Below are 11064 nucleotides of genomic sequence, written 5' to 3'. Positions count from 1 at the left end.
ACGTGCACGTTTAATGAGGAAGGTAAAAAAAAAAATGGAAGGTTAGGAAGTTTTATAAGGGTGTTCGAATAATTTAATTAACAAATTTGACAAATTATCTTTCAATATTGTACCTATCTTTATTCACGTGAGTCTGAAATTGCCCAATGTTGCATAGAAATACGATTAAACGTAATATTTCGCGAGACAATAGTAATAACATCATTTCCATGAAAGATTACAGTTCGATCTTTTCGAAAGGGAACAAAATGTTTACAAAATTTGTCCAACGATCTGTTGTTAAAAAAAAAGATCGAAAGATTTTAATTCAGAAAAGTATCCAATTGATTTTATAAATTGATTCGTAAAGAAATTTATCTACAAGAAACCAATCTAGCTCTAAAGCAAATTAAACAAGCTAAAACGTATCCATAACTCTCTTTCTCTTCGACGATGAAAAAAATTGCAAAACGATCAAGGGACAAAAGGATCGATCAAAGGGGGCCTAGCTGTGTGCCTAGCTTTGTTCAAAATAGCGAAAGTAACAAAGCATCGTATCGATCGAAAGGAAAAAAAAAAGCGGCTGAACGGACGGAACGAGAAAGGGATTCGACGACCAAAACGTTGTTGCTAATTGTTACTTTATCCCGTGGACCGTGTCCACGTCCAATTCGACACGTTTTACCTTCCGCAGAGGTTTACGACGGAGAATTTTGCCTCCTCCTCCTCCCCCTTCCCATAGAGAGAATGCTGTCCAACCGATGAATGATTGGGAACTGGAGCGAGGCATTCGTTTCGCGCTTCAAGAAATTCCCGACAATTTCGCTCGTTTATCTGATGAGCGCCCACTGTTTGCGATCCTTTTGCTCGTCAAGATGTTTCACGAGAACGATAGAACGTGCTGCACGGTCCGTGTTCGTTGTCCAAAAAGGATCGGGACGTGGATTGTAATAATTGGATCGATGTTTTCAAACGAATAATCGTATGTTATTGATTGGATAAATAGAATAGAGAAAAAGGTTGAGATCGAGAATTCTTACGCGGGAACAAGAGATCGATCGCAGAAAGCACTGTTTCACTGTTTGATCTTGTTAGTTGTGAAGTCTTGTTACAACTTGTGTGTACGTTACACTTGAACTTGTGTAGTGTGGGTGTTGCCATCTGGTGGGACCATCTGGAGATGGCACTTGGTGGTCATGCGTGTTGGATATTACTGCGTGTCACGTGTTATTAAAACATAATGTTCCTTTTTGCATTATGAAATATAAATGCTACATTTTCGAGTCACAAATTTCATTCACATATAACACAACTGTTCGTTCCTTTCTGTATAAACGAAAAATTTCTAAAAAAGATTCTCATCTTGTCTAAAATATTATCGAGATTCGGAAATAATTCCATTGGAAAGTAACCATTCATTATTTTTCCATTTCTTCCATCCTGAGTCTCGCCGACTAAAATTGGAATTTTCCATTCGACGAGAAAAGAGAGGTAATTCTAATTGTCCACAAAGGCGGAGTCGTTTGGTCGTTTCCATTCGAGAGTTCCACCGATGAATGAAAGGTGTGACGGATAAAACGGAATGAATGCCCGCTTCGACGAACAAACGATGTTTAAGTTTCGCGTTGACGCGTGAATTAGGCCACGGTTCCGCGCCGTGTTCTTCTTTGCATAAAGAAGTGTATATTCGCGTGTCGATCCACGTGGAAACGTGCTCCAACAGATAGGGAAAGTTTTCCATCGGTGACAAAGGATCGCGGCTGCCCATTGTTCCCCCCTCGCGTCTCACTCAGTTATTCAATTCCACTTTTTTCCATCCGGTTTCGTTCGATTTTTCGATCCGCCAATGATTCTGATTCTCTTCCCTTTTTCCTGGAAAATTTAATCTTTGATTTGCAGGGAGAAGAAGGGAAATTTCAGAGATCATCTCGAGAAATGTCCAATTTTCTAAACGATTGTTGTTCTTTTCTTGGAAGGAATAAAAGATTTTCGAGATATTTGTGATTCGTCTCGATGATTAATTTCAACGTATTTCTAATTTTTTTGACGGTCGTTCTTTCTTCGAGAGAATAAGAATTTAGAATTTCTTAGAGAAAAGTGAAAAGTGTTTTTTGTACTTTTTCTGGATAATTGTAGAGAATAAAGAATTTCCGGAATTTCGAGAGATGAATATGTCTCGATGATTTTCGCGTGATGTTATCGTAGCTTTTAAAAATGATTGTTATTATTAACAAGGTTATATAACGAGTGTTCGGATCAAACTGTTTTTAATTAAACACATTTATTGAACCTTTAATCGCATAGATACATCTCGTCGCGTCGTCCAGCGCGTGACGATTATAATATAATATATATTTATATATATATTTATCTTATTCGTTACATATGCATGTGTATATATATCTTTATACTTATACATAACAGAGATTCACGCGTTTACGAGGGAAAAGGAAACTGTCGTTGTCCGATATTTTAAAAAAATAATTTCTTCACTATACTCTCTCTCTTTTTCTCTCTCTCTCTCTCTCTCCGAAATGTGCATATCGTAATTTGCATAAAATCGTTCTTTGCTTAAAAAAAAAAAAAACTCGTAAAATACTGGTGAATGAATGAAATGAATAACTGAATAGTGAGAGGAATAACGGAAAAAAAATATTTCACGAGACTTTTTTTTTTTTTTTTTTTTTTTTTTTTCCATTTAAAATCGTCGCCTCGTTTAAGAAACGATTAAAAAAAAGGGGAAAGGAAAAAGAAAAAGTGTAGCGCGTGAAATGTCTCGCGTCACAATCGTTCACAATGCCTTTTTTATCCCTTTTCATCGAACGACAGATTCCTCCTCGGCCCCGACCGGATGCACGATATCATCGATAGGTCGATCGCGCGGAAATAATAAATAGATAGAAGGTACAGTGTTCCACGAGGTGGAGGCGCGTCTAGAAAAATATAGATGTGGGAACAACACACGTACGGGGTGTCTCGAAAGTTGCGTTTTCGTTCCATTTCTCTCTCTCTCTCTCTCTCTCTCTTTCCTTTATTATATATCTATTTATTTATTTTTTCTCTTTTTTTTTCGCTGAAGAAGACAGATGCACGGGTAGTGTGATGAGATCTCGTACATCGTTCGTTACGTTCTCGACTTTCCTTCTCTCTCTCTCTCTCTCTATTACTCGATTCTTTTTTCTTTCTTCTACTTCAAGAAACTCGAGAACGAAACACGATTTCTTTTAAAAGTTTCAACGCGCTATCGATGCTTGTTTTATAAAATAGATCGATCCTTTTAGTTCATCCTCCTCTCTCGTCCCTTCGATCCTCACCACATATATACATATAATACGCATACATTTTTCGATCGAGATTAGCTTCCAACCATCTTTTGCTCCCTCGAAAATGATTCTGCGCTCTCTCGAAAACGGTGCTTCCGGTTCTTTGGTCACTTTCCATCCAAATTACGTATACATATGTATATATATATGTGTATATATACGATATCTCGTACGAATCATTCGATTTCTCGAGTATTTGTCGAGAAATTTCGCGGAGGACGAATTTCGATCGGAAATTTTCGAAATTTTAAATGGCGTCTCTCCGATGAGGGAGTGGGGTGGGGGGAGAGGGGAGAATGAGAAAAAAAAACTCGGTTTCGAGGGGGGGCAGGATCGTTTTAAGGCCTTACCCGACCATATATTATCGAGAGATATTCACATCGACATACATACACGACATACTGCACTGTGCTTCTATTTTCGGCCGACCGATCATTAGCTGCTGAACGGCTACGTGCCTTAATTATCGCGAACGCGGCGGCGTTCGGTGCGTTAGAAAATGTTTTCTTCGCCTATCGGTGTATTAGGTGGGTGCAAAAGTTTCTTTTTTTCTTCTTCTTCTTCTTCTTCTTCTTTTTTTCTTATCAAGTATTAAGAATTAATTGAATTAACGGTAACGTGGTGATGATAAGTACGTAGGGCATGTTCTTTTTTCTTCTTCTTCTTCTTCTTAACGATAGAAAGAGAAGGAGAAGCAACGCTTTAATTAAATTGAAGTATCTTTAAGGATGATAAAATCATGAGGGAAGTTAATTCAATGTTACGATTTTAATCGACGCAACTTTTTCAACCACCTAATAATACACGATGTATTATACGAAGGGTGTAACGGAAAAATTGTCGAGGAAGAAAAAAAGAAAAGAAATACGAACATGTACGTGACTCGTAACTCGTTGACACGAAATCCTATTTAACAATGAGGCGAGGGTGAAAATTAACGTCGTTCAATCCTTTCGCTCGTGGATCAACGTGAATCGAACGTTTTGGAAGTGTTCGCGAATTTTCTTCTTTCTTTTTTTTTTTTTTTTTTTTTTTGGATTGTTCGTCGCAAAATTGATCCTCCTGTTCCTTTCGTATTGTATTTATCATTGTTCCCCTTTTTTCTCAGTCCACGGGGTGAATCGGATCAAAATTTATTTATCTCTCTCTCTCTCTCTTTCTCGTGAAATTTATTATAAAAGCGAAAGGGTTGATCAAAATAAGGGAAAGGGATACACAAGGGATACACGCGAGAGCTATATATACCGGTGTTATTACGATTTCGTTTCGAACATTGACAAGTGTGTGTGTGTGTGTGTGTGTGTGTGTGTGTGTGTGTGTGTGTGTGTGTGTATGTGGTCGAGAGAAAACGATATATATATACTTTGCGTTTGACACAGGTACAAGTGCGCCGATCATCGATTTGCTCGACAGTCGAATAATCATACTCGAACAATTTATCCGATCGAACGCTCGAGCGAGCCTTTTTTCTTTCTTTTTTCGATTCAAACTGTTCGAGTATCTTTTCACTGACGAATACACCGTGGTACTCGATATATACGTAGAAACAACGAGTTACTGTTTTTTTTTTTTTCTTTTTTAATTTATTTTTCTTTCTTTCTTTCTTTCTTTCTTCTTCTAGCTAGACGGGAACAAGAACCGTTGTTGTTCGTCCCGAAAAATGATAACGTACACGAAAACTGGACCACTTAACGTAAATTTTTCCTTAACGAAGGATTCCCTTTCTCGAAGAACGAGAGAGAGGAAAAAAAAAAAAAAAAAAGCACCACCAACATCACCCTTTTTTCCTCTTACTCTTCCGCCTCGAAAATCTCTCGTTTATTCTCACACGCTCCCCTGCGTCCAGTTACCTATCCTCGTTTCTCTTCTATAAAAAAAAAAAAAAAAAAAAAAAATCTCGAAAGAAAACGGTTTTGGCGGCAAACCGAATTTTCGGAATTTTAACGGCCGATAAAAATCGCACGAAATCCTCTTCGTTTCGTTCTACTACGCTTGGAGAAAAAACAGTGGGCACAGAGATCCCCTCTCCTCCGGCGAGGCCGCCTAGGAGGGGGGCGGGGAGAGATCGCCACTTGGACGATCTTTCTAGATCTCGTAGTTGCGAAACTTGTTCACCACCTCGCTGGGCGCCTCCGAGTCCCAGCCCAGGTCCCGGCGGGCCCCGTAGTAGATGTTCGCCCCACCCTCAGACGCCCTCCTGTGGGCGTTGGTCGACTTGTGGCCCGGTGAACCGGCGCCCTCTCCGGAACCGTCCTGCAGCATGCGATCCTTCGTCTTCGGTGTGCTCCAGTGCATCGACTGCCACCGATATTCGGTTCAAATAGTTTCTTTCTCTGAAAGAGAGAGAAAGGGAGGGAGGGAGGGAGGGGAGGAAGAGAGGATCGACTCGCATAGACGACACTTTAACCACTTAACTGCGGGCATGGCGTAGAAATAACATAATTTTTGCTTTTGGCTTGTATATACGTGTATATTTAGTTATTTTCATTTATTTATTTTTTTATCCTATTCGGTTTTCGTTTTGACCGCTGTTCGAGTCTCTTTCAAAGTATATACTTTTGTTAAGTTCTCTTGAATATATATATATATATACATAAGTCTTCTGCTTATTTCAATTCCTCGAGAGAAAGGCGCGTAAATATAGAAGAATACGAATAGTTTTTTAAATATTTTGAACACTGTGACGATGAACGGCTATAAGTGAAAAAGATGGAATAATACGACCCGTTGCAGAAATGTATACGTTTCTGGTTTTTATCTCGTATGTTTGTTATACTTTTTGTAATTTATAAAATGATAATATTATGATTTTAAGTAAAATATCTTTTCGTGCTTAAAAGTTAACCCGCAGTTAAACGGTTGATTTCGACGAATTTGTTTTCCCGCGTTTCGATCGATCGATGCAAGCGACCCAACGGTCGAGTCGAGTTCGAGTTGGTCGAAGGATGTACAAATATTTGTGTACGTGAAAAAAAAGAGGGAGGATGGGATGTTTCCCCGAGGATGCAAGCAATCGTGCGAGAGATTTATCTTTTTTTTTTTTTTTCTTTTCCATCTGGAAAAGTTAATAAATCGGTGAAATGAAACTTTCAAACTTCGAATTTCAAAAATATAGATTCGAACGAGTTTTCTCGCACCATTTCTTCCATCGGCCATTGCTAGGCCGGGATAAAAACTTTTCCAATGTATTACTACCCCCCTCCTCACCTGATGCACGCTGTCCTTCAATCCGAGCCACTGCTTGTAACTGATGGCGATCCCGCTGTGCCTCCATTTGTCGTATTTGCTCCTCTGCTCGGGGTCACAGAGAACCTCCTTCGCGTGCTGTTGCAAAAAAAGAAACCGTATTACGTTACGTATTATGTTATCGATTCTCCTATACAACAACAAGCGAGACTCGTGGTAAGAAATTTGGGCCAGAAACAATAATGAACACGAGCCTGACTCGTTGTACTTCGTTCGAACGAAGCGTAAACAACGCGCGGTTGACTCGAGCTACTTCGTTCGAACGAAACGTAAACAACACGACTCGACCGGCGTGACCGATCTTGTTTACCATGGCAATAGGGAGATGGGACAAAGGATTAAAAACTGGAACTTTTTTAATTTGAAATCCAATCGCAAGATGCGCGATGTATCAAAGATTTTCGAAAGGAGATAAAGAGAAGGAGAAACAAACCTTCAATTGTTGGAACTTTCGTTCGGCTTCTTTGTCTCCTTCGTTCTTGTCGGGATGATATTGGAGAGCGAGCAGCTTGTACTCGGCCGTGATCTGTTCCACCTGGTGGGCAAATTTTGTAATAACGCCGCTTTTGAGGAGAGGAAAAGAATCGCAGAGTGAAATCTAATTCCGTTCGATACGCAGCATTTTTCCAACGAGACAATAATTCTTCGGATTAAACATTTTTGCTTTTTAATAATTTTGTAACCGTGAAAAGTGGCAAGTACGAAAGAGTTTTCTGTGGAAGGAAATTTATGCGGATGAATTGTCCGATGTAGAAAGTGATAATGAATCTAAGAGAACTGCGATGACAGTGAAATTGTAAATTAAGAAAAAATATCCTTAAAAGCCTTGAAAAGTGTGCAACGAGAAAAAGAAGCGAAACAAGATATACATATATGTCAATTCTGTTCCACTTTACGAGGTTGGATATGTTTTACAAAATATCACACTCGTAAGATAAGATACTAGATAAATATAAATAAATAACTTTGTAAAATTTTATCAAAAATAGTGTTGACTTAATAAAACTGCAACGCTTTAAAATCATACGTACGTGTTTATTTAATTCTCTTAAAAAATGCCTGGAAACCGAGAAAGACAGAAAAAAAAGAACGACCCGTCTGTGTCAAGCGTAATTAAGATTTATTTATTTATTTATTTATTTATTTAAACCGTGAAGATCGTTGCAAAGGACTTGGCAACTTTTTTGAGGAGGGAGGGGAGAAAGGTTGGGAAACACTGGCACGGAAGACCTAACAAAGCCTAGAAAATTGGATGGAGAACCGACGACGTTGCTTTAGATCCCGTTTGATAATCGAACAAGGCACGAGGAGGGGGTGTTCACCCTTCGATTTCCCGGAGACGATTGGACGACTGGATATTTGCCGGCCAATTTAACGAAATTTGCCTAATGGGGGTTAGAGTTAATGAGATAATGATCGGTCCGTCGGCAAACAGGCCAACGCTCGTTAACCCTTGGGTTTTATTTAAAACCGGCGCTGTTTATTTTTAGTGAGAGCAAAAGCACACGGGAGAGAAAGCATCGTTGAACGTTGACATAATTCCTTGGCGAGTCAACCGTCACTTTTACTCGATACTCATCACCGTACGAGATGGCCAATTCTTCTATGGCAAGAGAATGCATCGTATAAATACTCGTGCTATCCGTAAAATTGCCGATTACAATTTAAGAGGAATTTTATAAAAGACTATTTCACATATAGTTATTTCGATTCGGTATGATTTCATTTTGCATGATGAAACGTAGTCGCATTTTTTTTTTTTGTTAAACGAATTGACAATCCGAACGGTTGATATTAATCGAGAAGTTGGAGACCAAAGCGCTAATTGAACTTGTGCTCAACGGTGATGCAATTATTCTCCGTTGACGCGTCTCCCCTGACAGCGAACCTAATTAACTCGGCATAACTTTCGAAAGTGTGTTAAACGCATACGTAATATCTCGTTAAACACCATGGGATCCGATAAACTTTAAACCTCGATCGATATTAAAAATAATTTCACGCGAGAACAGAGGCAAAATTCGCGAAAAAACAAATGGAAATTTCGATTCGGGATAGGCTTCGTCGAAAGTTTCAAGGACGGGGATGGAAAATTGTTTGGGAAAAATTTTCTCGAGCGAAAAATTTAAAACGCGTTATACGGTGAATACGTTGAATAATTTAAGAAATTAAAAAAATATTTAATCGAACGTAAACGAAAAAGTTAACGTAAACTAATTATTGCATCACACTATATTCTAAAATTGGAAGGTAAATAAATAAAGCGAGATTCTATTTGTAATCAATGACACACGATCATCCACGGGTCAATATTTTAACTTCTCATAAAAGTTTCCATCCCAAGTTGTCGGAATGCAATATCAAAAAGAACTTGCATCATCCAGAACTCTGACAAAGAAAGAGAAAAGAGTCCAAACAAACAATAAGCCCTAGGAAACTTAAACAAAATCGCATAATAATAACGTGAACATAGAAAAAAAGAAAAAAACGAGAATCGAGAAATCAATCCCTGGAAAAAAAGTAATTGATGAAAGTTTCAAGTAAAATTAACTTTAACGTAGAAATATACTATTCGAAATAATCAGATGGATTCGACTATTCGAATTTATTCAAAGACCGGCCAACTGTATATGAGCGCGAAAAAAGTGTTACTCGATTAACCAACTTCGCTGGGAAACTTACCGTCGAGGACTCGTCGCACGACAGCAGAGCATAGTAATCCTCCTCCTCGCTAGGCTTATAGTTGATGGCGTCCTCGACGCTCATTTTTTCCCGTTGAATCCTTCCGTTTCTTTTCTCTTTCGCTCTCTCTCTCTTTTTCTCTTCCTCTCCTCGATTCCTGTCCAACCGAAACCGAAGATATCGGGACGATGAGAAAAATCGAGCGAATGAAAAATCGAGTCAACCTCTTCGTTCACCCGACGATCGATTCGAGCACAACGTGGATCGTGACACACGTTTGTGGTCACAGAGACAGTGTATGGTATTCTACGATGATCTCGAAGCTGTTCCCGTCACCTGTTGCCGTGTCGCGCGTCGGACACTCGAGTGAGCCGAACGAGGAAGAACCGTGTCGGAGACCCGGAAAGACCCGATTCCCGGGAAATTGCACGCGTGTGCGCAATCCAGCCGTGGCCACGAAGGTGGCCGTCGATCGTGGCTTTCCCCTTCTCTTGACGCACCGTTCCTGCGCACTTGGACCAGATCCTCCCTGTCCCAAGGATGATCTTTTGATTTCTCGCTTACCGGCTGAGTCTTGCCTTGCGATTTTCGGATAAAGAAATTGTTCACAGTTTTTTTTTTAATATCAATCGTGTAATTTATTAGAATTAAAGATATGTATTTAATTATAAAATAAACGCGAAGGTTTTACTTTTTCGTATAATATTCGATTTTAATTGTCGATACTATTCGATCGAAGAATTTTCGAAAGTATTCCGATGATACACGAAATATTTTCTTTCTGTTTTCGAGCGCGCTATCGTTCGATGAAAATAAATGTCTCGAAAGAAGAATGGAAAATCATCGTTTGCGTTTCCCAACCAACTATCCGTCATCGAAGTTGATTAATTAACACATAATGCAAGATGGATCGTTCCCGTTTGAACAACACAAACGATATCGCGTTTAATTAATATTTCAAGAGTGAAATTCGATAATCCACATCTCGTACGAGTCATCACTGCTGTACGAAAATCGAGAATCGTACAAATATCGAATTGACCAAAATTATTCACGAATGATTAATTACACTCGCACAAGTTTCGATCCTTCGTTGATCTTTTCCCATCGAGTGGTAAACACTGTTCTATTCCGTTATTTTATTTTTTAAATCGTTAAATTAATCTTTTTCGACGGACGAAAGAGTTATATTCGGTATTTTATATTTTGTTATATCAAGTTGTATTACGAATTCTTGGAGCGATTTCTTTATCACGTGAAACACATTAACAACTGGAAACACGACGCAAGCGTATACTGCACCTTGATTACATGACATTCCAGAAACTTGTGGCTTTCACTTGCGGCTACGTGACCTCGAACCTATGTTACCGATGTTACCGACCGAGTGATATATCGGTCACATATCTCGATCACAGCAGCTCAAAGAATAGATCTAACGTTCGATGCATTTTCATTTTCGCTGTCATTCTCGACCTTACCGATTCAGCACAAGCATAAATTCGGCATTGCGAATAATTTAAGACATAATTACTAATAAAAGTATAAATACAGTTTCAATTTTTCGCCTTCGACATTTTCACGAAGAATTTGAATTTCCAATTCGCAATGGAGATGACGAACGATGTGAAAAATGTGAAAAATCGAATCCGATCCGATAAATTTGAATTTTGCTTAGATTTTAAAATAGAACGCTCGAGGAGGTCGAACACTCCTTTCTTCCTTCCTTTTTTCAACGAAATAAACATCTCTCTTTCTCTCTCCGGAGAAAAAAATATTCTCACGAAACGGAACTCCCTGGCAATTTTTCCCGACTTATCTCTTCTTCGAGAAA

At 38.9% G+C, this 11064-nt stretch overlaps 1 protein-coding gene across 1 annotated transcript; it reads right to left on the bottom strand.

Moving 5' to 3' along the window:
* Positions 1-4302: 4302 nt before the first annotated feature.
* On the bottom strand, positions 4303-10530 carry jdp (DnaJ domain-containing protein). The gene is made up of 4 exons (XM_003696509.4): positions 9231-10530; positions 6982-7083; positions 6510-6626; positions 4303-5600 (listed from the first exon to the last, which is right to left on the bottom strand). The coding sequence occupies exons 1-4, from the start codon at positions 9312-9314 to the stop codon at positions 5388-5390; spliced, it is 516 nt and encodes a 171-aa protein (XP_003696557.1). The 5' UTR covers positions 9315-10530; the 3' UTR covers positions 4303-5387.
* Positions 10531-11064: the final 534 nt, after the last annotated feature.

The sequence above is a fragment of the Apis florea genome, unplaced genomic scaffold, assembly GCF_048593485.1.
Source record: "Apis florea isolate Af1SG1 unplaced genomic scaffold, ASM4859348v1 contig_2350_pilon, whole genome shotgun sequence".
Classification (NCBI taxonomy): Eukaryota; Metazoa; Arthropoda; class Insecta; order Hymenoptera; family Apidae; genus Apis; species Apis florea.
Note: the sequence above shows the minus strand (reverse complement) of the source record. Positions and strands in the feature narration are given on the sequence as shown.

Excerpts from the sequence above, each read along its gene's own strand:
- jdp (XM_003696509.4), bottom strand. The coding sequence starts at position 9,314 with ATGAGCGTCGAGGACGCCATCAACTATAAGCCTAGCGAGGAGGAGGAT. Across the intron at positions 7,084-9,230 it reads CGTGCGACGAGTCCTCGACG|GTGGAACAGATCACGGCCGA; the intron begins GTAAGTTTCCCA and ends TTTGCCCACCAG. Across the intron at positions 6,627-6,981 it reads GAAAGTTCCAACAATTGAAG|CACGCGAAGGAGGTTCTCTG; the intron begins GTTTGTTTCTCC and ends TTTTTGCAACAG.